Below are 24,301 nucleotides of genomic sequence, written 5' to 3'. Positions count from 1 at the left end.
ATGGAGCTGATATTTCCCCCCCCTCCCCTTCTTTTCCCTCCCGCCCCTCCAACCGCCCCCCCTCCCGGATGGGGAAAAAAAAAGATGTCAGCTCCTCCGCTGTAGTATTGCTCCTTAAAAACCCCTCTCTCTGAAAATGACATGCCCTCGCAATGTAACTCCGAACTCGTACGCTGAGCCCTTGGCTGCGCCCGGCGGAGGAGAGCGCTATAGCCGGAGCGCAGGCATGTATATGCAATCTGGGAGTGACTTCAACTGCGGGGTGATGAGGGGCTGCGGGCTCGCGCCCTCGCTCTCCAAGAGGGACGAGGGCAGCAGCCCCAACCTCGCCCTCAACACCTACCCGTCCTACCTCTCGCAGCTGGACTCCTGGGGCGACCCCAAAGCCACCTACCGCCTGGAACAACCTGTTGGCAGGCCGCTGTCCTCCTGCTCCTACCCACCTAGTGTCAAGGAGGAGAATGTCTGCTGCATGTACAGCGCAGAGAAGCGGGCGAAAAGTGGCCCCGAGGCAGCTCTCTACTCCCACCCCCTGCAGGAGTCCTGCCTCGGGGAGCACGAGGTACCCGTGCCCAGCTACTACCGCGCCAGCCCGAGCTACTCCGCGCTGGACAAGCCGCCCCACTGTGCCGGGGCCAACGACTTCGAAGCCCCTTTTGAGCAGCGGGCCAGTCTCAACCCGCGCGCCGAACATCTGGAGTCGCCCCAGCTCGGGGGCAAAGTGAGTTTCCCTGAGACCCCCAAGTCCGACAGCCAGACCCCTAGCCCCAATGAGATCAAGACCGAGCAGAGCCTGGCGGGCCCAAAAGGCAGCCCCTTGGAGAGCGAAAAGGAGCGGGCCAAAACCGCGGACTCCAGCCCAGACACCTCGGATAACGAAGCGAAAGGTAAGGCCGCCTGGGCCGCGGCCCGGCTGGGACGCTCGGGCACTTGGTCTTCGTGGCTGGGGCGGGGGCAAGGGGAGGGTTGGGCCGAGGAGGCCCTGGACGGTCCCGGGAATGTGATCCCGGCTTGCGACTCGTGTCTGCTGAGCGCCAGGCTGGTGGCGCGTCATTTGGCTAAGGAAGGTAAGCGGCAGAGTGGAGGGGCCGGGCCGGCAGCGGCCGTGGGCGCCGAGACCCGGGAGTGGTGCGCACCGCGGGCAGCCTGCAGGCGCCTTGTGCTGCCCAGGGCTGATGACGGCTCCCGGGCGCGTGCTGGCTTCGGTTTGCTTGCTTTGCGGTGGTGACTGGGGGGGCTGATGTCCCCCATACGGGTCAGAAGCTGGCAAAAAGCTTAAAATGGCGATCTTGGGCCAGGGACTAGGGAAGGCTTAGGAGAAGGGGGATTTCGCTTTCCTGCGTTTTCCCAGTTGAAAATTGTTTCCTTCGAAGCGCGATTTGTTGTTTGTGAGTCTGATTTGTGCTTGTGGTTTGGGCTCCTGCGGTTTGGGCTCAGCTGGGGGGGGCCTCAGGCAGCGCGGCTGGGGCAGAAAGAGGTGGAGGTGAAGGGCTGACCGCCACGTCCCTCCCTCCCTCCCCCAAACGCCTGGCTTGGGGATGGCGTTGGAACAGGGCATTTGGGATGTTGTAAGTTCTTTTTTGTCTCCCCTGTTAATTTTTTTTTCCTTTTTCTTTCTCTACTTAAATTTCAAAAAAAAAATTTTTTTTTCGTTGTCTTCCAAAAGCAGCTTACAAATGAGTGGTTGGAAAATTTCTGTGTGCGTGGCAAGCGGTCTTCTCCTGAAAGGGAATGTTGCTTTAGTTGGATTTCATCGTGATTTGGGTTGGAGAGAGAAAGCCTATCCAGAGTTCAAGCTCAGGGTTCAAGATTCATTTCTGCTGCAGGAACTGGGGGCCTCCAGGACCTTTCTCTGACACCTGGAGAAAGAATGTGGGGGGAATGGGAGCAGCGGAGGGAGCCTGAGGGGACCGACTTTCCCTGAAAAGTTGAAACAAAAAACATCAGAAAAGGCCCAACTGGGAGGAGAGGAATAAACCTGTTTCCCATGGCACTGGCTACTGGAGGCTGCATATAAATGGGGCTCTTTGGGTGTAGAGGGAGATGGAATACTGAGAGAGAGCTGAGCAGGCTGGGGGCGGCCTGGATCTTGTGGCGCTTTGTATATGGATGCGGCGCACACGCATGCCTGGCGGCGACCTGTGTCACACTCACACACACGCCTCTCTCAGGCTTCGCGCACACTCACGCATGCCCGCTCCCTCTCAGACACGCACACACGCACACACACTGTTTTGGCGGGCAAGGGTAGAGCTTTGCCCTCTTGGGTGTCTCCTCAGCCAGAAGATGAGCACGGGTGTGTTCATGAGGCTGCAGGGGTGAGGTACACACACCCACGGAGGCTTCCCTGTGGCACCTGTGCAGTGTGAAAGTTTAATTTTGTGCCCCCTCCCCAGGCTCTGAGCTTTGTTGGGACACAATTTTAGGATGGGAAAACCTGCCTCCTAACCCCCCACCAAAAGCAAAGTCAAGGTTAACAAGTCTACCTCCTAACTGGGACTGCCCCCGTTGGGGTAGGCAACCCTTCCTCTCCTCCCCTGTCCACAACAACCTAAGCCCCTCCACCCCAACTAATCCCTCTAACTCTGCACTTTGCCTCTGCCTTTCTTGCTTTCACCACCCTCCCCCATATGGTGTCTCAACCAGGCCACAGCCAAGAGGGCTTTTGGCCAGACTTCCTCATTTGTAATTTCTCCCTTCCCCCCCCCAAACCCAACAACCCCAATAAGAAAATAAATAGGACAGAGTTAGATGCGGAGAGCCTTGAAACAATTTGGCAAGAGGCTGCAGGTGCAGAGGCCGGAGCGGAATTAAGGACATTCAAATGTCTTAAACTATAGCCTCAAGTTTGCTTTTGTGTGTGTGTGTGTGCCTCTTGATTCCCCCAGGGCCCCGTCCCGCTCCCCAGGAAGATAAGAGCGAGGAACCTGGCAGTTTCATTTGGCAAAGCGGGGAGATAGAGCACAGAGCCATCAGCAGAGCCCTTTGCTGGGTGCCCTTCTTGAGTGTCTGGACTCTGGGTTTTTTTTCCCTAGAAAAGATGGCCAAGGTCTCTTCTGCTGCTTGAGGAGCAAGGCTGGTCCATTCCAGCCAACATGTGTACCAAGGAGAGAAGTTGTCAATAAGATAATGAGAAACACACACTATGTCTATAGCGTCTCCTTATATAAATAGACACGTGTGTGCCTATGTGTGTACATATGTGTGACAGTGTGCATCTCTACAGGAATACACATCTACGCACAGGCATACATATCTCTGTAGACTAGGTGGAGATTTCCAGGAGGCTGCATTTCCTCAGGATATCTCTCTCCCTTGACCTTAGGTCCCATGGCTAGGGCAGTTGTCTGAGGACCCCTCAGCACGCCCCAGGGCTGTTGCCCCTGACCTCTGCTGCCTGCACCAGCAACCCTGCTTCAGCTACTCACACCTGGGGGAAATGGCCAGGAGAGGAAGAGCTGGCAACGGGAGATTGAAAGGGGCAGAGTTGCTCTGTGGCACTTCAGGTGGGAACAAGGGCTGGGGGTCTGGTGCAGGGACAGCTGCGGTGGCCTCTGGCCACAGAGCCTAAGGCGACAACATCCCTCCACTGAGTTGAAAGGGGTCAAAGCTCTCTGGGAATTGCTCTAGGCAGCAGGGGGGACTCTGCAACCCTGTATGAGGCCTGGGAGGCGCTTTTCCTTCTAGTTGGATTTTTCCAGAACTGGAATGAAACACAGAGGAGGGAGGGCCTGGTGAGGTTGAGAGCGCGTGCCAGGGTCAGGAAGCTGAGGGAGAGTGGGAGTACTCAGAATCTGCTAGGTCAAGGTGGATTGGGGTAATTTAATTAATAAACGCTTTGGAGGCGAGAACTGTCTGTCTTTCCCCCCATGTAAGTCAGGACCCCAAAGAAATTCTAAGAGCCCTGAGCCCAAGAGGACCCCACCAGTCAGGCCTGTGGGGTGAAAGCAGCCCCCCTGTGCTCCCTCAGCCGCCCCCACAGCTGGCTGGCAGCAGCGAGGGTTTGCCTCTTCAAGGGATACTTATGTAAATAATGTTATTTTTAACAGAGGAGATAAAGGCAGAAAACACCACAGGAAATTGGCTGACAGCAAAGAGCGGAAGGAAGAAGAGGTGCCCCTATACTAAACACCAGACGCTGGAATTGGAGAAAGAATTTCTGTTCAATATGTATTTGACGCGAGAGCGCCGCCTGGAGATTAGCAAGACCATTAACCTTACAGACAGACAAGTCAAAATCTGGTTTCAAAATCGCAGAATGAAACTCAAGAAAATGAACCGAGAGAATCGGATCCGGGAACTGACCTCCAATTTTAATTTCACCTGAGCGCGCGGCCTCCCCTCCCCCCCCCCCCCCTCCCCCCCCCTGCCTTCCCCCCCCCCCCCCCCCTTTGGCCTGGTGGTATATTTTTTTTTTTTCCCTCCCTGAGTATAAATGCAACGCGCCTGCAAAAAAAGGCAAAGACCTCAGACTCTCCTTCCAAGGGACCTATGGTTCGTGCTGCGAAGATGCATCCACCTAAAGCATGAGAAATGGGGTGCCGGGGTGTGGGGTGTGGTGTGCCCGCATAGACAGGGGTGGGAGTGTGGCTGGTGTGTGTGTCAACCCCTCACTCACCCACGCACTCACACACACCATCCTGTCCTCCAAGCAAAGTTAAGGTCGAATCCACCCGATCATAGGGGGGAAAAGAGGGGGAAAAAAAAATCAACCAGAGAAGGTCTGTAATCTCGCAGAGCACAGTCAGAATCGCTCCTTCCTTGCTGCATTTCCTCCTTAGGATAATAGACGTTTTGGAAAGTTCGGCTAGTGTTTTGTGTGTTTGTCGTAGCGCCCAGCGCCTCCAGCAAACCCTCTCCGTGTCTTTACCTCCTGGTTGCTCTGAGAATCTGCTTGAAGTCTCGTATTTGTACTGCTTTCTGCTTTTCTCCCAATCCTCCCAGCACCCCCACATCCCCCCGCCACTGACACCTCAGAAATTCCATCCAGAGGAATAAAAAAAAAAAATTAAAAATTTAAAATAGAACATAGTGAAGCAAAGACAGAAATTCCCCCCCCCTCCCAAATATCGCCCTGTCCCTGTCTGGGAGTTGTGTTATTTAAAGATATTCTGTATGTTGTATCTTTTGCATGTAGCTTCCTTAATGGAGAAGAAAATCCTAATAAATTTCCAGAATCGTAATCCTCAAATGGGTGGTTTTTTGTTTTTAAATGTTTTTTTTTTAGCAACACCCCCCCCCAACGAGGCTGAGTGTGTGGATGTGTGTGTTTTGTGTTTGACTCATCTCCTAGAGCCTTTCTAGAATGTCTCTTGGCGGGTTTAATGTAAGTGAGAGACCATAACGTTGATTTAAATATTATCCAGGTGACCACAATAAGTCAAGGTCATAAAACAGTAATGTCAGGACGGTCTTGGTGCGCGCGAGAGGTGGATTTTATGATCTGCAAATATAATGTGGTGCTGCAGTAAAAGATGCATTTAAAGGTGACTGGAGGAGGGAAAGAGGCAGAGAGCAAACTGCAATCTTGAGGAGCAGACGGATCTGATTGCCTGGGGTGCTGGGCCAGGCACACCCCACCGCTGCTGGGGGAACCCCAAGAGCCCCCCACCTATCCAAGGAGAGGAATAAACTTAACCGCCGGAGGGGGACGAGGAGCTCAGCCCCCCCCCCCCCCTCGACAGCAGCAGCAGAAGCTCGGGCAGAGGCAGGAGGAGGAGGCGGCGACAAGGTAAGAGAAGCGGTTTCTTGTTCTTCTCTTGGCGGCGGAGTGGGGACTAGCGGCGTCCCCAGGTGCCCGGCCGTGCCGCGGGCACAACAGGGAGGAAGGTGTTTCGGGCATCTGAGCTTGCTGAGAACCCAGGCTTGCCTTGTGGCCGCTCGCAGTGGAGGGCAGTGGCCGGGAGCTCCCTCTCCTCCCCTCCCCGACCCCGCTGCCTTGGGGTTCGGCTGTTAAAGGGGTGTATTGGTGGTTTTTGGCTTCTTTCGCTACACGGGCACTTAGGGTCGCCTTGAGGTCGACACATGGGTCTAGATGTTGCTCAGTCTGGTCGTCTGCTGGGGGAAGCAGGGGGAGAGTGGGCTAGAAAGGGCTGGAGCTTGAAGCTTGGGTTTCCTGCTTTCTGCTGGTTTGGATGTGAGCCTTATTCAGGCTCTCGGTCCCCACGCTCCCTGGCCGTGGGGCTTTGCCAGGCAAGTGGCCTGATTGGAAGAGGCTCTGGAGCACAGGCGCCTTGGTTCGGCCACCCATAGATGCAGGGAAGCAAAGCAGAGCTGAGAGAGGGAGAGGATCGGAGGGATTCCAGGAGGAGAGCACAGGAGAGCCAGATGGACAAGACAGGGGACCCAGCTCAAGAGTGGAAGGACCCTCCAGCCTCCCCCAGGGCCAGAGCCAGAGGCAGGGGAATAGCTCCACTGCGGTGCTGGGGGCGGGGCGGGGGGTTTGGCGGCTGGAGGTCCCATTTCACCAGAGTTTCCCTGAGCAATTTGCTTAGACCAGAGGCTGATGAGGGCAGTCAGACCCCCTACCCACCCAGCCACCCAAAGTCTACTCTCTAGTCCTTAGGGAGGTTGTGGGGGCGGAAAGGGGGACGGGGCTGAATTTCTTCCTTCCCCAACCCCCTTCCCTTCTCCTCCCGATAGATGCAAAGCCGAATCTCCCGCCCTGCTCGCTCAGCTGATCTGTGGCTTAGGTAGTTTCATGTTGTTGGGATTGAGTTTTGAACTCGGCAACAAGAAACTGCCTGAGTTACATCAGTCGGTTTTCGTCGAGGGCCCCAACCCACCTACCCGGCTCCTTCCCTCCCCAGTGGGACTGCCCCACAGCCCCCTCCCAGATAGGGCAAATGGGCACAGACTGATGAGGGCAAGCTGTGAGTGGGGCCGCAGGACAAGTCTGGAGAGCCCTGTTTTATACTGTCCACTCCTCAGCCTGTCCCAATCCCTGTGAGTGAGGGAGAGGAGTTTTTTCCTGCAGCTATTGTTTCCTGGGCCCAGCTGATGGAGACAGACAAAGAAAGTCTAGCCAATTCCAAGGAAATTCAGGAATTTGAGTAAGAGGTGGCCTGGTGGGCCAGCTCAGTTGGGTAGCTGGGTGGGGCAGGATCAGTAGAAGAGAGGAGAGCACAGAAAGAGAAGGGAGTCTCTGGAAGGGCCAGTTTCTCTCACCTGCCACCTCCAAAGACAAAAATCTGCCTCCAGTTGGCTGGGGCTGGAGCTTCCCCTTAGAAAAGTGGGGTGACTGGGGTGGGGGGGGTCCCAAGAGTTGGGGAACTCTGAGCGCCAGCTCAGCCACCTCCCCTTCCCCTTCTATAGTTCCATCCCCAATGAGAAAGGGCATATTTAGGGTATTAGTAGGTTAGAGGGAAGCCATCAAGTCCAAGTAGAAACCCCCCCACACACACACACACACACACGCCCTACTGGGAAACATCAGGACAGGAACCTGGCTCTAGTCTCTGTCTCGCTGTCTGTGGCCCACAGGCCTGGGTCTGTTGTGTCTGTGGCTGTCAGGCAGCTGCTTGTCTTTGCGCTGTGTGGAAATGTCTGGGTGAACGGAGGCTGCCAGCGCCCACCATTACCATATTGTTGGGAAGGTTGTTGGCTGATGCCAGGGGGAGGAGGGGAGGATAATGGAGTAAAGGAGAATCTGAGCAATGTGAAACTTTGCAAAGCTTCTTCCCCTCCTTTCTCCATCTGGTTCCTCAATCCTGGCCCTGGTGGCTAGAGAGAAGGCTCCCCAAAAAGGCTTCTCTGCCTGCAGAGAAAAAATGGGGGGGGGGTGTCAGGGAGAATGGGGAGATACACCCCTGCTCTCAGAGAGATTGGGAAAGAGAAAGCCAAAAGGAGGAGGACAGGCTGTTGGTTCTCTTACTTTGGAAATAGTATGGTTATTAACACATTCTCAACTTGGAGACGGGAACACAATTGTGTCCCTGTAACAAAATATATACCTGGAGTTCTATATTCTCACAGTGGTCTGCTGGGGGGATATTTCTAACCCTGTATGAGTGTGAGTCTCTGTTTCTGTATCTCTGGCTCCTCCAGGCTCTCTCAAATCCCACGTCTATTTTTTACGTGAATACTTCACGTATTTTTCTTTCTTATACAAAGAGATTTCCTTTGACCCCAGGGAGGCTAGAGGAGAAAATGGAATAGAGCCTTTCTTCTCCCTAGCTGAATTTGTTAGTCTGTCTTTCCGTCTGTCCCCCAGCCCTTTGTGGGGGAAAAGAATCTCTTCCCTTGAAGGAAAACGCTCAAATCTCTCTATGGCTCCCGGGGAAATAGGGAGGTTTTCAGAGAGGAAGGCCAGCTGGTGCGAGGCAGGCAGGGGCTCCCCTGGTTTGGGAGCCCTTAGCAGTCTCTGAGTTTTCAAGCTGTCAGAATCACAGGGCCAGTTGGAGTGAAGGGAGTCCCAGGCAGGGGCGGGGTGCTCAGGAGTGCCTGGCTTGGGGAGAGTGTCCCTCATGGGCCGAAATTCACCAATGAACGACTTTTGCTCTTTGAGTCTCTCTCTGCCCCCATTTCCATTTCAGAGCTGGTGGGCTTGATGGGGGGTGGCCACAGAGCCTCGAGTCTGGGGTGTCCCCCTCCCCAAATCCTGGGAAATGGGGTGAGTTCTCATCCCGCCAAGGTGAGGGCCAGGCTGGTGGCCAGAGTCCACCCCGGGGCCCTGGGACTGTAGATTATGGCTAAGGCGAGGGTGATTATTTATTCGCTTCGCTGGAAGGGAGTCTTCAGAAGAAACAGCGTGAAGAGGAGGGAAAAAATTATCTCTCTCGTCTGCGGATATTAAGATGGATTTTTATTTCTTAAAGGACCCTCCCCGCCGAGAGCGCATAAGCGTAAACTTAATATATGCTCCGCAGCCCAACTCCAGAAATCGCAATAAAAGTTAAAACCTCCCCTACTGGTTTTTTTTAATTATGATATGGGAAAGAGGAGCAGGATTTATAGAGCTGAACTCTCGGCGTGTGAGTGTTTAAGACTTGCGGGAGACGGAGGAAAAGGCAAGAGCTCGCCAAGGAGAGCTTTGGTCTCTGAGATAATCTCGCGGGCTACGGGGGCTCCGGTTTAGCCCGGCGGATCTTCTGTAGCCTCCCTGGGACCTCGGCTCCCCGGTTCCCCCGCCACCCTCCGCCCAGGCCCACGGCTTTGCCCCGGCTCGGAGACGCAGCCTTTCTCGGGAACAGGTGAAGGGCAGCAGCGGCTGGGGACTGGGGGCTGCGGGTGGGAGCGTCAGGGCACTGGGCTTTGTGTGGGTCCCGTGCAGGGGACGAGGTTTGCAGTCCCGGGCAGGACCGTGGGCCGAGTGTGGCCCGGCGGGCGCCTCGGCCAGGAGGGGCGTCCGGGCCCGGCGCGAGAGCACGGGCAAGGTGGATTGTGTGTGGACTTTGGCCGCAGACGGAGCAGAGCGGGCTCCGGGGCGGGCGGAGGCCAGCCTCGAGGCGGGCGACCGGATGTTGAGTCTGTAGGAAGGACCTTGAGGTCTGTTTGGTGTTTGGGCTGCCGGGGGGCGGCGGCCCAGAGTGTGGAGCGCGCTGTGCGAGGGGCGCGGCGGTCAGCGTGGGCGAGGCAGCAGGCCCCGCACACCTCTGCTGCTACAGGGCCGTGTCCAGGGCGTCTGAACAGAGGCCGGCCAGTGGTCAGAGCTTGGAAAATAAACGCGGTTAAGGGTCTTTCTTTCTTTCTTTTCCACGTAAGAGGTCCTTCTCTCTCTCTCTCTCTCTCTCTCTCTCTCTCTGTCTCTGTCTCTTTCGGAGATACCTGGATTTGGTCCAGAACAGGTTGCCCGCGGGAGGGCCCCGCGAGCGGCCGCGCGCGAGGGAGGGAGAGAGGGAGGGAGGGCGAGAAAGAGGGAGGGAGGGAAGGAGGGCGGGCAGCGGCGGCGGCGGCGGCGGCTGCGGTGGCCGGGGCTTCCCTCCCCCGGCGGGAGGCGGCTGCCCTGCATCTGTGGCCGTGGGGAGCCGAGGAGCAGGTAACGAAGGCGCTTCCCGAGGCGGGATTGGACCAAGCCAGAGGGACGGAGTCTTCCGGGTCTCTGCCCAACGCCCTGGAGGGGAGAGAAGGTAGGGAGATCGGCGCCTGCCTGGCCTGGCAGAGAGGCCTCGGGAGTGTTGAACCTGCATTTGATTTTAGGCTCACACTCATGTTGTGAGTCTGTCTGCCTCCGGAGATGCGGTTTGCCTGTCTGTCTGTCTGTCTGTCCGAGACGTCCCAGACCCTAGGCTCTCCTTCCAAAAGCTGAAAAAACCGGGAATTTTCGTCGGAATGTGCACTTTCATTCATTGGATTCGCCGCAACACAGCAGGGCTGGTTGCTGCGCCCCCAAGTTGGAAGGGAGCTCTCCTCCAACGTTCTGGATGCCGGATCCTCTGGTTCCCTCCGGCACGGGCTGAGTTTCCGGCTCCAGGTTCGCGGGTTGCCCTGAGGTTTGAGGCCAGACAGCTCCTAGTCTGGCAGGGAGGGCGGGGGAGAGACTAGCGGCTCTGGCCCCTTAATTGTACTTCGGGCCCGTATTGTCTCTCCTTTCGCCACCTCCGCTTCCCCAGTCTGGGCTCCAAAGTCACTGCAAATTTCCTTGCGACACACACATCACACAAAGATCAGGTAACAAGGCGCCCAGAGCCATGGGGGCTTCGGGCAGAGAGCACCCCTGGTTCTGGGGCCGCTCCTCCTTCAGCCACTCCCCAGGCTGGGAAACCAGACCGGGTTGGGGGAGCCGGAAACAGCCCCGTTTGCTGCGGGGCGGCAGGGCGGGCGGGGGGCCGGCGGGAATGCAGGCCGTGGCGTTGAGAGGGCCACGTTCACAGGCCCTAGGGGTTTCACTCCTGCTGGGCTTAGGGGCCTGACTCCTGGCTTGTAGGGATCCCAGATACCCACCTGGGGTGGGGGCAGGACGCGGTCTCCTCGCGGCGGGCCAGGAGAATTCAGTTTCTGCTTCCAGCGCAGGCCTTAGCCAGGAGGAGTTGTGTGTGGGTGTGTTTTTTCCCAACAAAGAGGGACCAGGAACGAGAAGGGGGGAAAGAAGAGGGGAACCGGGGAGGGGGCGGGGAGGGGGAGAGGGCAGCGGAGAGGTGAAACGAGCCCATTTCAGGGGGAGAAGGAAAATGAAAGCAAATGGAGCACGGCCTCCTCCGCGCGGGCGGGTGCTGACGAGCCGGGGAGCGGGCTCCCTGCCTGCGGCGGCTGCGGACCGGGAGAAAAGCCTGTTTTAAATTTAATCCGAACTTGACGGTGTGGATTGAACCGGAGGGAATTTAAATCACTGAGAGGGAGGCGCAGAGCAAGGGGAGGGGATGACGCTAACCTGTCCGTCTGTCTGTCTGTCTGTCTGTCCTTCCCACGGTGGTGCTAGCTTGGTTGTGGTCGCAGCTGTGCAGGTCTGAGGTGATGGAGTAAAGGTGCCCCTCCCCCTCAGGGGGCTCTCCTGTGCCTAGTGTAATCTTTTGGGGTCGGAGGCAAGCTCTAAGCACCAGAGCGGATGCAGAAGTGCCAGCTAAAGCTGGGGTTTCCCCCCCTCCCCAACAGGGACTCCCAGTGTCCTCCAGTCCCTCGGGTTTGCCCCATCGGTGCTGAGGAAAATTGAAGGGAGTGGTGGGGGTAAGAGGGAGTCCGGGAATCTGGCAGGAGATTCAGAAGGAGTAGGTGATCCTGGAAAGACGAGCGATTCCTTACTGGTGCCCCCACATCCTTTGTGCCCCCACATCTATAGGCCTGGCTTTGGGGGTGTGTGGGGGGAGCCTGAAGTTCTGCTTCAGGGCCCTGACCTGCCTGCCATCCCACCTCCAAATGCAGAGACTAGGGGGTACAGCCCACATGCAGCTGTGGAGCCCGAGGGGCCTCGGCCTGGGGAACTCAGGGACTCCCAGTCTCTTTCAGCCCCCTCCTCATGGCTGCTGCTCTCTGCAAGGCCTAGGCAAAGCGGGGCATTGGTGGGGAGGGGGCTGTGGGCGAGGCCTGCTTCCTGATCCACAGCTGTGTCTGTGCCTGAGTGGGGAGGGTCTGAGTTCACGCTCTCAAACGAAGGCGACAATCTCCCCTCAGTTTCACGGGGAATTTGACGGCAGCAGGGAGCCTGGGCCTTGGGATCCCGGCTGCCCCGCTGCTGTCGCCTCTGCTGGGTGGGCAAGCCGGGTGGGCAGGCAGCTCAAGAGTTGAAAAGAAGGCAGTGGCCAAAGGGGGTAGGAGAGAAAGGGGCATCTGCTTACAGCCACTCTGTCTGAAGGGCTCTCCCAAATAGTAGAGGCCCATGGAAGACGGTCTTTCGGGGCGCCTTTCTTCTAGGAGACCTGAGGTTGGGGCAGATGGGCCCTGTCGCCTGGCGAAGACGAAAAAGGAGGAGCAGGGCTTGAGACCTTCTCCTTCATCATGTCTTCTTAGCTCCTTGGCTAGAGCGTGGCTCAGCCCCCAGCCGCCTGGGTGGCTGCCTGGGCTGAGACGGGGTTCCACATCCCCCCGGAGGCCTAGTGTACCCACCCCAGCAGGTCGCCCGGGAGGGGCCAGAGAGGAGGCCTCTTTCTCCTTTGTGTCCGGACAGAAGTGGCCGCCGCGCCCTGAGCCGGGTCCCGCGGCAAAGGCCCGGCAAGCAAGCGGACTGCACAATGCCACGGCTGCTCCCAGCTCGCGCCCTGCCCCGTCCTGCCTGCCTATCGCCGCCCTTCCTCCCTCACACTCCCCGCATGCCTTCCTCTCCCTGCTCGCCCATCTCTTTTCATCTGCCCCCCCCTTTCCTTTAATTCTCCCCTCTCCTTTTCTTTTTATCCCAGCCCTCCGTTTTCTTCTCTTTCCCTCCTTCCTTCCTCTCCATGGGCCTGGCGCCGCGTTTCAGTTGTTATGTCTCAGGCTCAGTCTCTCTCAGGCTCTGTCCCCTGATGTCCTCTAGGTCTCTGTCTGGCCCCCCGGGCCCGCTGAAGGCTACGCGTCTCTGCTCATTGCTGCCAGCAGCCGCCCAAGAGCCAGGCAGGGTCCCCAGCCGCCAGGGCTGGGGGAGGTGCTGACGGTGCTGGGGATTTGGAGAAAGCCTCCTCGGCAGGGGGACAGGAGGGAACCTCCTGTCTTTTCCTTGAACTAGTGAGGGAGAAATTTTGATTGACAGCTAACCCGACTCCATCAAGGCCAAAGAGATATTCTGTTTCTTGCTGTAATTTGGATTTCCCACACCAGTCCAGTCCGGGGGAGGGGAAGACAATCAGAGCTGAGGGCGAAGAGGCTGAGGCCCCGGGTTGTCTATCCCCAGCCAGGCACTTCTCACACACCCCCCGTGAGTCGAAATCTCAGCCCCGCTAGACCGAAAAGGAAAGAACCGGAGAGGGGGAGGAGCAGGGACTGGGGAGGGGGCCTGGAAAGCTGGGGTCAGTGCTGCAGGCTGTAGATCTCCCCTTCCCCCCTCAACTTTCCTCCCCCCCCCCAACATGCATGCTACACTCTCTGGGACACCTCCCTCTAGCCCTTCTCCACCCTAGAGGAGACAGGTCGACAGAGATGCAGGAGAAAACCATCCTCCACCCCCACCCCTGGCGTTTGGTCCCCTCCTGGGGACAGGAGTGGGAAAGAAGGGCAGGCGTCTCATGTCTGGGAATCCTTGTCCTTCTGCTGCCTCAGAACCTGCGTCTGAGCCTCAGCTCCTGCCTATCTCCCATAGCACAAACTGGGACCCTTCTTTTCTGACCCTGAAACTGCACCCCTCCTTCAAACTCCCTCTGCCACACCTAGGGTGCATTGTGTCCCTGGGGACATCACCTGCCCTTCTCCCTACCCCCAGCCAACCTCCCTGCCCCCTCTCTTGCACCCACACTGAGAATTCCCTGCCAGCTTAAAGCCCACCTTTACTAAACCACCATGGGGCAGTCTGATGGAAAGCAGAGGGCTGGGCAACAGACCCCAAATTCAAGGAGGAAGGTAGCAACCAACTTATTGGGGGGAGGAATCCAAGTTGTCTGATCTTCCCTACAATCACACTGCCCCCTCCGGAATCCCTGCGTCCGACCCCAAAGAAACTGCTCTCTCCCATCCCTCCGTTGCTTTTTTCCCGTTCCAAAAACAGCCTACAATTTTATTTAATGAAAGACACATTTATGAACAATCAAATGATCCTCATAAAAATTTTATTGAAGGACGTAAAAACAAGCTACTTGCCCACGACCGAGGTCGCTCTCTCTCTCGCCTTGCCCGCACTCACCCTGGCTCTCTGCAGACAGAGCCCTGGAGTGACTTCTTTTGGGGGGGGCAGGGTGTCGCAGAGATGGAGTTGGGGGCAAAGGAGGGTGAGCAGGAAGACGGGATGGGGACGCCCCACTTAACTTGTGCTGATCTCTCCTCCACTTCTTCAAGCTGGCAAAGAAAGATAAATAGATAGAGACAATAAATTTAAAATAAAGGAGCTTGCATATCTGTGCCAAAGCAAAGAGAGGACTTCTGAGGATAAAGGTGTATGAGGTCCCGAGGTCCTACCCCTCCCACAGGCGGACCACCTTCCCCAAGCTGCCCTACCCCAGATTTGGGGGGCTGAGTTGGCCAGTGGCAGAAGGACGCTCCCCTTTCCCTCCTTCCCTCCCTCCACCCCAGCCTCCCCAGTCCCCTCCCACCCTCCCTCCCTCGCTGCTGCTGCTCCTGAAAGAAATACATACATACACACTATTTAAAAACGCATTTTTAAAAGCCACGTTCCGAACTGACAATCGCTGATCTCGGCTCGCGCAGAGACTGCGGGAGCGTCGGGGCGACAGAGACGGATTACGTCAAGAAATAGTTCCTCCACCTACCTCAGCCGGCCTCTCCGCCCCTGCGGGGCTCCCGCGCCCAGCTCGGCCCTGGGGGTCCGGGAGCCCTGGCTTCGGGGACTGGCATTTTCACCCCATTAAGAAATCCTCCAGGGTGGGGGGCGGGTGCGGGAGGCCATCTGCTTATGGGTGGACATGGGCAAGAGAGTGCTCTGATGAGATACCAGTTGTCCTGAGGGGGTGGCCGACGCTTTGGGTCCAGAGTTCCGGACCCCCAGGAAAACGCAGGTCGCGGGGATCAGCAGAGAGAAGGGGGTGGGAGAAGGGAAAAAAAAAAAAAAAAAAAAAAGCAAGGAAAAAAAAAAGCCCCTGCGCATTGATCCGCGCCGTATTTTTGGGTAAATACGATCACGTGGGGGCCGGGGAACCAATGAGCTGCGGGGAAAAGGCTGGAAAAATAATTACCTGCCTTGATTGTTCTGTGAGCAGATAAAAAGTACATATACAGTTCATACAATAATCTTATGTATGTAAAACCCTGTTACGATGTCGGCGACGGGGCCCATCAGTAACTATTACGTGGACTCGCTCATCTCTCACGACAATGAAGACCTCCTAGCGTCCAGGTTTCCGGCCACGGGGGCTCACCCCGCCGCCGCCAGACCCAGCGGTTTGGTGCCGGACTGTAGCGATTTTCCGTCCTGTAGCTTCGCGCCCAAGCCGGCAGTGTTCAGCACGTCGTGGGCGCCCGTGCCCTCGCAGTCGTCCGTGGTATACCACCCGTACGGCCCCCAGCCCCACCTCGGCGCCGACACGCGCTACATGCGGACTTGGCTCGAGCCGCTGTCCGGCGCCGTCTCCTTCCCCAGCTTCCCGGCCGGGGGCCGTCACTACGCCCTCAAGCCGGACGCCTACCCCGGACGCCGCGCCGACTGCGGCCCGGGCGACGGCCGCAGCTACCCGGACTACATGTACGGCTCGCCCGGGGAGCTGCGCGACCGCGCCCCGCAGACACTGCCCTCGCCCGAGGCGGACGCACTCGCCGGCAGCAAGCACAAAGAGGAGAAGGCCGACCTGGACCCCAGTAAGTTGGGAGCAATTTTCCTTTACAACCAGCGCGGGAGGGGAGGGGAGGCCGGGCGGGGGGGAGCCGGATTACAGCCCCTCGGAGCGGCGCAGGGAGCGCGGGAGAGGGGCGAGGGCGAGGGGGCGAGGACTCAATAAAAGCGAATTACCTTGGGGAGCTTTCAGGGGCAGGAAGGTCTGAGAAGGGAGCCCAGGGAGCCAGGTTGGGAGAGGGCTGAGGGGGGCTCCTCTCCCTGGAGCTGGCTTTGATGAGAGACCCCCCCCCCACACACACACAGACACACACCCCCAGCCCAGGCTTTTTGGCTCAGTTGCTACTTTCGAAGAAATGCAGACAGGGCCAGGGGATGGGGTAGGGTTGAGGTTCATTTTATGGTTTGAGGTGGGACTGGAGTGGGGGGGGGGGGAGATGAGGAGGACACTGGGGACAGAGAGGAAATACCCCAGGGAGAAAAATCACCCCTACCTCCCAGCCAGCATGGGGAGTCTCACCCCAGGAGGAATTCCTTAAAGAGAAGGTGCATGGACTTCTTATATACCCAGGAGCACTAGGTGAGGGGTCTGGGGGATTTCACAGCCTGGGAACTTGGAGAAATCAGGACTTACAGAGTTGGGGAAGAGAAGTGGGGTCCCAGTCTCCTTAAACTTGAGAGCCCTCTTCTGAGGGTCTGCAGGAAAGAGGGTTGAAAACCGGGCTCAGGGATGAGGAATGGGGGGGGGGGAGCATCTCCCCAGATTAGAGAATTATACACACACACACACTCACACACACACACACTCCCCATCAAGGAGACTGGAGCCTTCTGAGTATTGCAGAGAAGGGCAGGGGTAGGTGTGTGGGGGCGGGGGGGGGGGGGGGGGGGGGGGCGGCGGGGCCAGAAAAAGGGGAAAGAAGGAGAAACCGCCGGGGAGGGGGTGCAGCCCCTGGGTGTGAGGAAGTGTCTGGGGGAGTCCCAGGAGGGGGCTGCAGGAAATCCTTTCCTCCAGCCCCATAAGGGGCCAGGGCCTAATTATACCCCTCTGAAGGCTTCCCTCCTTGCCCTCAGCTACTCCCATAAACCTGAAATTGGAGGCTTGGCTCCTGCAGAGCCTGTCCTGGGGCTGGCAGGAGGGGGGCACTGGAAGCCAAACAGGGAAGCTAAGATATAGGGGAGCCTGTCCCAAGGCCAGCAGCTCTCTGGGGAGAGGAGAAAGGCTCTCCCCATTCCAGCATCACTCTGAGAATTCGCCTCAGCAGGGTTGAACTCCGAGAGCAGAGACGGGCGCTGAAGAGGGTGGTGAGGGGCTTAGGGACTCTCAGGGTCAGGAAACAGAACTGCTGAAATTTCAGGACTTGGTCGTGGGCTGGGAGGGTGGGAGGGGGCAGAGGAGGAGGGAAGTGGGGAGGAGAGAGACCTCGCTATAAAAATAAAAAACAAGAGAGAGAAGCGTTTATGGGCCTATGAAACAGTTGGGAATTTGGACTTTTTATGAGCATATTCTCGAATTACTACTCTTGAAGCTGAGGACCAGACTGTAGGGGCTTTGATAGCTTTGATTTCCTATAGTTTTAGGTGCTAGAAACCGAAGAGGGGGAAGATGGGGAGAGGGCAGAACGCAAAAGGAGTCAGGGAGGAAATTCCAAAAACCAAACGTGTCCAAATTCAGGTTCAATCATTGCGTTTGGGGAGCCTGGCTAAGCCTAGGGGTAGGGTGGCAGGGGTCCTGGGCTAGAAAGGGGCTCCGCTGACCCCTGCCTGTGTTTGGCCCTCCAGGCAACCCCGTGGCCAACTGGATCCACGCCCGCTCCACGAGGAAGAAGCGCTGCCCCTACACCAAGTACCAGACGCTGGAACTGGAGAAGGAGTTTCTCTTCAATATGTATTTAACCAGGGACCGTCGGTACGAGGTGGCCCGGGTTCTCAACCTCACCGAGCGGCAGGTCAAAATCTGGTTTCAGAACCGGAGGATGAAGATGAAAAAGATGAATAAAGAGAAAACCGACAAGGAGCAATCCTAAACCCTGCCCCAGCCTGCTGCCTCGGCACAGCCAAGGGAAAAACAAAAAACCCCACAAAAATACCCCAACCCAGGCGGGAGAGAGCACGAAAAGAAAAGGAAAGAGCAAGATAGAGAAAAGCCCATCAGCTTAAAAAGAGACAAAAAAAAAGGAAGGGGAAAAGGAAAACTCTTGCGATTTGGGAGGGTTCAGTGTTGAGAAATTGGTGTTTTAGAGTTAGTTCTACCCAGCGAGGAGGAGGAGGCGGGGAGAGAAACCGCGTTCTCTTCTCCCAGCGCAACTGAAATAAATGACACACACAAATGTGATTTTTTCCCCTCCTTTCTTCAGAGAAGCCAGTACTTGAATCGCTATATTTCTATTTTTTTTTTTTTCTGTATCATATGTGGTCCGGGCCATCCCTTCCCAGGCCTGGGGTGCTCTGCGTGCAGATTTTGTACAAAAAAAAAAAAAAAAAAGACACACACACATACACAATAACAATTCCCAGCCCAGGAGCTGAGGGGCGAGGGCCCGGACCGTGCCGCAGGCTGGGTCCGGCGGCGCAGGCCGGCGCCTCCGGTGTGTACATAGCAGTGTTTCTTCTGATCCCCAGCGTCCGTCCTGTAACGTGCTTCTGTTTGTTATGGTAGAACAGCTCTGTGTTAATATATCGAAGTCACTTAAAAAACCAGAAACCCAACCGCATCCAGTTCTCGTTATTTCTCCTCCCTGTGGCTCCCAGGCTGCTGTCGTGGAGGAGGCAAGTGCTCAGATCCTTTGGGGGAAGCCGGAGCCAGGGAAGGGGCTCCCTCTACCTCGGAAGGGCAAGTGCCTGCCATTGCTCTCCAGGCAGGGTGGGGTGGGCGTGAAGACTCCAGGGGTGGAGTGGGGGCTGCTGAGGCCCGGGCCCAGCTCGTGCCTGCCCCGGCTGGCTGCCTTGTGAGTTTCCTGGTAGCTCGTCGTCGGAGTCCAGGGGTGGGGGGTGGGGGCATGGCATGAATGGTTTTCCCTGGCTGTAATTAATTGTAATAATTTATGAGTACACGAGATCGGAGGGAAGAGATAGGTGAAGATGAAAGTTGGGTGCTGGGTGAGGGCCCGGGCTGGATTCTTGCCTGTCTGCATTGGTGCTTCGAGGGATGGCTGGGAGGGAGGGAGGGTGTGCGGTGAGCGGTGAGGAAGAAGGCTGAGCAGGCCTCAGGGAGCAGAAGAGGCACTGGGGAATACGTTGCGTTGCGAGTGAAAAAAGGGAGAGAGAGAGAGAGAGAAACAGAAGAGGGAAGGAGAGAGGGAGGGAGGGAGGAAGTAGGGAGGAAAAAAAAGGAAGAAAGGAAGGGAGGGAGGAAGGAGAAAGATGGCAAAACCAATACAATCAGATTTAGATCCACTTTCAACTTGTCAGTGCATTCTCAGCTTCTCTCTCTCTCCCTCTCCTAGTTCTCTTTTCTTCTCAATCGCTCTCTGGTGTTTAGTTTGAATGTTGGTTTGGGGGTAATGGGCTTATGCTGAGTGGCTGCAGCATTTCTGGGAGATGACGTGGCCAAGGCCCAAGGAAGTTGGTCAGGGATTAGCCAGGAGTGGGGTGTTCCCTGGTGGTGGTGGGACCGCAGGCGCAAGGGTAGGCGGCCATACGTGTGCAACAGCCCGAAGGGGCTGGTCAGTTGCACTGCACCCCAGAGCGCCTTCCCCAGAACCGGCAGTTTTCATGTGCTAATCAGAAGCAGACACAAGCTGCTGGGTATGCTTCGGCCCGGCGCCCCCTTTCTCGGAAATCCCCCAATCTGGAAACTATTAAACTCAGACTGCTTGAAATATAGCCCTTTAATATCTCAGGCTGCCCATTCTGGTGAGGGTGCAGGGTGTTGTTCTGAATACTTGGGGAATACCACCGTAAAAGAAAATAATTGGGGATCCCAGTCCTTCCGTCGCTTCCTCCATAGCATCGCCTAACAGGATTGGTGAGGCACTTGTAGGGACCAGCCCCTTCCCCATCATTTGAATCTCCTACCCCCTCCTTCCGTCCAGCACGCCAGTTTGGGGGGCTGGAGGAAGGTGGGAAGGCACAAACATTTTGTTTGGGTGATATTTTGAGGGGAGCCATCAAAAGTCGCAAACGCTGGTTTTCCCAGTGGCTGAAGCACCCTCTCCTTTTTCCCACTTAAGAGACCTCCTCCCCAATTCCAGAAGCAGTTTTTCTCTTGGTCCTTTTGAATGGTGCTTTGCCCGTAGTTTTGTCTCTTTTCGCAAATCCTCACTCTCCCCTTTGGCCACTGCGCTGTTCTGAGACCCTGGCGTCAGTTTCGCACGGGGCGGAGGCCAGGGCATCCGTGTCCCTGGGTCCTGACTGCGGGGACTGGGGCTTTTCTCCCAGCCCAAGCTCCGCGGCGTTTCCGGGCTTCCACCCCGCCCCTGCTCCAAGGCCCTGTCGCCTCCCCTCCTCCGTCAGCGCGGCCTGCTTCCTGCAGCCCGCCCGAGCCGGCCTTACTCCGGGCAGGAAGGAGGGCCGCCGGGCTCCGAGGGCCCTGGCGAGACCGTGGGATCCAGAGCAGGCCCACCCGGCCCAGCCCACTGTTCAGTTCCAGCTCAGCCTCCAGCCTGCAGGTCAGGATTCGATTCAGTTTTTATTTATTACAATTCGTGAATTTAAACCACAACACAACGCAAACCCACATCTAGGGAAAGAAACGAAAGCTGGGGGAAAGAGGGGCTGGCAAACGCCCTCCTGCCCTAATCTTCCCCTCCCACCTCTCCTCTGCTCCTTTGTCAGAATCACAAAACCCTAAAGGTTGTTCCACTTGGGAAGGCAGCGGATAGGTACATTTCCGCAGCCCCGCAATGCCACTTTTATGGCGCTGTTTGTCTCCCTGCGCTGGATTCTGAATGGGGCCGAACAAAACAGCAGCGCGGAGCTGGCTAGACGTCTGGGCTTAATTGTTTTATGGTTTAAATAAGGTGGACACTCTTTCCTTTGAAATCGGATTATAGGAATGTTTTGTCTATGGCCCACGGAGAACGGGACCTCACTGGCTGGGAGGGAGAGGTGGAGAAAGAGCGCGCGTGAGAGACAGAGAGAGGGATGGGCTACAAACCAGGGGGCAAACAGTCGGGAGAAGTCACAGTTCCACCCCAAAGTCCTGCAGGCGGCGGCGGAATAGGCAGTGCGGAACCAACGGCAGGGTAAGAGGAGCGAGGAGTTTAGGGTGTGCGCCGCGGGCAGGAGGTCGCGGGAGCCTCGGAGCGTGCATCTCTGCGTGAGCGGAGGTGTTCTGAGCCCAGAAATGCGCCTGAATAGGGGGGAGATCGCGGCAGTTCCTTTGCACAGTGTCTCTTAATGTGGGAAGGGAGGGTGACAAAAAGAGAAAATTGTGTGAAACCTTTGACAAGGTTTATTTGGAGAACTTGGAAAACAAAAGGACAGAGGTCCCGATGAAACTCCCTTCTGGGGACCCCCCCCCATATCTCTCTATCCTCCTCTCTCTCTCTCTCTGTCTCTCTCTCTTTCTTTCTCGCACCCATTTGGAAACTCCTTCCTCTCACTTCCCACCTTTGGGCCAAGGCTGGGACCTGCCTGCTCTGTTGGCTTTTTCCTGGCCCGACTGCATTGGAGAAAGTGGACGCGAGGTGGCGCTGTTGCTCAATGTTAGAGGCGGCGGCAGTGCCCCTGGCCGGCCTGGCCGCACTGACATTTGAGGCCCGGCCCCGAGGAGCAACCGGGAGAAGGCCCCGCGCCCCGGCCCAGCCCGGCCCCAATGGCTCTGAGCAAATCAATCCTCTCACCTGCGAGGTGTAAATAAATCGCGAGTGGCGGCGGGAGATGGGCCCTAGCTCTGGCAGCCGGCTCGAGAGGCTCAGGAGGGCGGGCGTCGAAAATAATCGCTTTGCGAAGGAGATAAGCACCAAGCAGGCAGCGCGTAATTAACACAAAAAGGCAGAATGACCCGGACAAACGAACATAAATCCGTGGTACCTAGGAGGGCGGAGCAGGCCTCGGGGCGAGGGGCAGAGACGCCCCAGCGAGGATGGCTGCTTGCGGTTCCTTTATATCCGAGCTCCGGGAGCGAAATCAAGCAGATACGTGTAAAAGAAAAAAAAGAAAAAAGAAAAAAAAAAGACAATCAAATGAAAAAAGAAAAGGCGAGGGACCCCCCCCAAAAGGGGAAATCGAGTCCAGCCAGGGGGTTCAGGACTGGTGGGCTCTCAGAGCAGACGGTGGTGGCGGCACACTCGGGACAGTTGCATTCCAAGACACAAAGGCCTGGAAGAATAGCTCTGTGGCAGGGTTTTCGCTGGACCATAAAATGTCGAGATATCCCCCCACCCTCTAAAAGATAAGGCGCAGGCCCCAGAGCGGATCTGGCCTGCGGAGCCTCCTCTTTCCAGGCGGAGAAGGGAAAATATTTATGACAGTCCCCAATGACTCAGATGCTGGGAACCCAGAGCCCATCTCCTTCAGCTTGGTACTCTGAGCAGAGTAGGCTCAGAGACCGCAGGGCTGGGACCAAGGCTGCAGCTGGCTCTGGTAGTGAAGGAGACCTCTGTCATGCCCCACACTGTCCTGGACCCTAGGGAGGACCCTGGCACAGCCCTCCTCTGACCCTCCCCTCCTGCTGCTCCAGGGCCAGAGTTCCCGGATGTTGCAGAGTTTGGGCAGTCCCTAATTCAGGTGGAGGTGGCTTCCTCCAAATTCAAGGGATCCTGGAAGTGTCCTTTGCTGGGGCACCAGGGAATCTCCTTTGGGAATTGGGCTGAGAGTGGCCATCTTCCCAGCAATTATTTAGATAATAGAGGGACTGGGGGAGGGGTCATTCTACACCGTCCTTTCCTGCACTGCCATTCCTTATCCATCCCCAGAGCTGGGCTCCAGATGGGGAAGGCAGAGACCTGGATTCCTAACAGCCTCCTTCCTCATCCAACCTGGAAACCCAGGATGTGGAAAGAAAATAGGTGGCAAATTTTTTCATGATGCAAAAAGCTAAAGATGCCTGTGTGTCTGTCAGGTCTTATTTTCCTGTGTGCCTGAGTGCACAGGGTCTGCGAGGTGACAGGGGCGCTTCTAGGCATGCATGATAGTTTAAGGAGCATGCACTCGATGTGTCTCAGGGTGGAAGGTGGCACATACAGGATGTGTGTATCCTGAGTGTGCCCCAGTATTGCCCTGTGTGTGACATCCCCGCACAGCCTTGGAAGGGGAAGACCGGAAAAATCGTTCTTGTTCCTCTTCCTCATTCGTATGCACACAGCACACGTATCCACAGCTCTCCGTCTTCTCCCCTTTCTCCCTTTTCTCTGTCTGTGTTAAGCCCCACATAACTGTACACGCTTATGGCCAGAAAAGGGTCCTGATGGACTAGGGTTCTTTTATCCGTTAGAATTACCTTGAATTTCCCTAGTCTTGGAGATAGGGGAGGAACCCCCTAGAGAAACTGTGGGTAAATATTTAAAGAGTGTCTGTTGACAGTTCCCATCCACATTCCGGCCTGGGCAGCCCGCTTGGGGAAGTAGGGGGTGCAGTGAAGCCAGGGGACCCCTCCGGGCTGAGCTGGCATTTCCTATAGGGTTAGAGTATGTGGAGACAAGTACGAGGCCTGCTCCAGTCCCTTCCAACCCAGATACAAATAGTCTCCTGAGAAGAAACATCCTGGATCGGCCCCGCCAGAGGGCCAGGGACCCTCCAGCGGCCCTCTCCTCTGTCCCCATAAACTGCTTTGCTCTCAGAGCCCCCAGCCAAGCCTCAGGCAGGAGCTGGTGTCTGAAGGGGCAGTGCCGCCCTGACTGGGTATATGGAGAGCGCCCCACCTCCGGCCCCTCTCCTCTACCCACAGCGGACAGGCCAGGGAATGTTAGGGATGGTGGAAGACAGGGCGGCCTCCCACCCTGAGGAGGGGCAGGAGACATGCAGGGTTCGGATGCCTGAAGTATTGGGGGCTACGAGGTACTCATGTGCTAGCTCCTTCTGAGTGCCAGGCTTAAGGACCCCCTGGGGAGCCCATCGTTTGGGTTAGGGGACCTGCTCTCTCTTGGCGGCATCGACCCCCTGGGGCGGGGTGGGGGGAGAGTCTCATACCTGTTGAGGTAACCTGAGTTGACCTGCTGGCTCAGGTATCTCTGAGAGGAAGGAAACGGGAAGGGGGGAGAGGCACCTTCAAATCCAAACGCGCACCTTGGAGAAGCTGGCCCCAGCCATTAGCTGGGGCTGGCTCACCACCCCCCCCAACACACACACACAGACACCACACCCCCCTCCTCCCCCTTCCTCTCCTCCCCTTCCTCCAGGTCCCCCCAGCCCTGAACCCCTCAACCCCCCGCCACCATCCCTCCTTCTCTCTCTCTCTCTCTCTCTCTCTCTCTCTCTCTCTCTCTCTCTCGCCTGTCTTCATGTCGTGGATTGATGAACGCGAATCGCGTGTAAGCGCCGCCACCGCCGGGAGTCTGAGGAATTCGCCTGGGCTGTTAAAGGAAAGAGCTAAGTGCGAGAGCGCGAGCTCTACCTACCGACAGTGAAGAGAGCCGCCGC

At 56.9% G+C, this 24,301-nt stretch overlaps 3 protein-coding genes and 2 long non-coding RNA genes across 5 annotated transcripts in view; 3 read left to right on the top strand and 2 right to left on the bottom strand.

Moving 5' to 3' along the window:
• Positions 1 to 18: 18 nt before the first annotated feature.
• Positions 19 to 5,183, top strand: HOXC10 (homeobox C10). Its single transcript, XM_040487910.1, has 2 exons — positions 19 to 887; positions 4,050 to 5,183. The coding sequence occupies exons 1-2, from the start codon at positions 137 to 139 to the stop codon at positions 4,325 to 4,327; spliced, it is 1,029 nt and encodes a 342-aa protein (XP_040343844.1). The 5' UTR covers positions 19 to 136; the 3' UTR covers positions 4,328 to 5,183.
• Positions 5,184 to 14,088: 8,905 nt separating this feature from the next.
• On the bottom strand, positions 14,089 to 15,030 carry LOC121038468 (uncharacterized). Its single transcript, XR_005794369.1, has 2 exons — positions 14,763 to 15,030; positions 14,089 to 14,331 (listed from the first exon to the last, which is right to left on the bottom strand). It is a non-coding gene; the product is annotated as an uncharacterized LOC121038468 (long non-coding RNA).
• Positions 15,030 to 18,492, top strand: HOXC9 (homeobox C9). Its single transcript, XM_040487917.1, has 2 exons — positions 15,030 to 15,804; positions 17,561 to 18,492. The coding sequence occupies exons 1-2, from the start codon at positions 15,267 to 15,269 to the stop codon at positions 17,803 to 17,805; spliced, it is 783 nt and encodes a 260-aa protein (XP_040343851.1). The 5' UTR covers positions 15,030 to 15,266; the 3' UTR covers positions 17,806 to 18,492.
• Positions 18,493 to 20,141: 1,649 nt separating this feature from the next.
• Positions 20,142 to 24,301, top strand: part of HOXC6 (homeobox C6) — a 25,976-nt gene continuing 21,816 nt past the window's right edge. Inside the window, exon 1 of the mRNA XM_040487920.1 lies at positions 20,142 to 20,388. The gene's annotated coding sequence lies outside the window, so the exon portion shown is untranslated. The remainder of the gene's footprint in view (positions 20,389 to 24,301) is intronic.
• Positions 20,390 to 24,037, bottom strand: LOC121038467 (uncharacterized). Its single transcript, XR_005794367.1, has 3 exons — positions 23,852 to 24,037; positions 21,565 to 21,836; positions 20,390 to 21,114 (listed from the first exon to the last, which is right to left on the bottom strand). It is a non-coding gene; the product is annotated as an uncharacterized LOC121038467 (long non-coding RNA).

The sequence above is a fragment of the Herpailurus yagouaroundi genome, unplaced genomic scaffold, assembly GCF_014898765.1.
Source record: "Herpailurus yagouaroundi ecotype Mexico unplaced genomic scaffold, PumYag 166, whole genome shotgun sequence".
NCBI lineage: Eukaryota > Metazoa > Chordata > Mammalia > Carnivora > Felidae > Herpailurus > Herpailurus yagouaroundi.
The sequence above is the reverse complement of the archived record's forward strand: the minus strand, read 5'-3'. Positions and strand labels throughout refer to the sequence as shown.

Bases quoted from the DNA above. Each gene is read 5' to 3' on its own strand.
- HOXC10 (XM_040487910.1), top strand. From the start codon at position 137: ATGACATGCCCTCGCAATGTAACTCCGAACTCGTACGCTGAGCCCTTG. The intron at 888-4,049 runs GTAAGGCCGCCT...TATTTTTAACAG, and splicing joins CTCGGATAACGAAGCGAAAG to AGGAGATAAAGGCAGAAAAC.
- HOXC9 (XM_040487917.1), top strand. From the start codon at position 15,267: ATGTCGGCGACGGGGCCCATCAGTAACTATTACGTGGACTCGCTCATC. The intron at 15,805-17,560 runs GTAAGTTGGGAG...TTGGCCCTCCAG, and splicing joins GAAGGCCGACCTGGACCCCA to GCAACCCCGTGGCCAACTGG.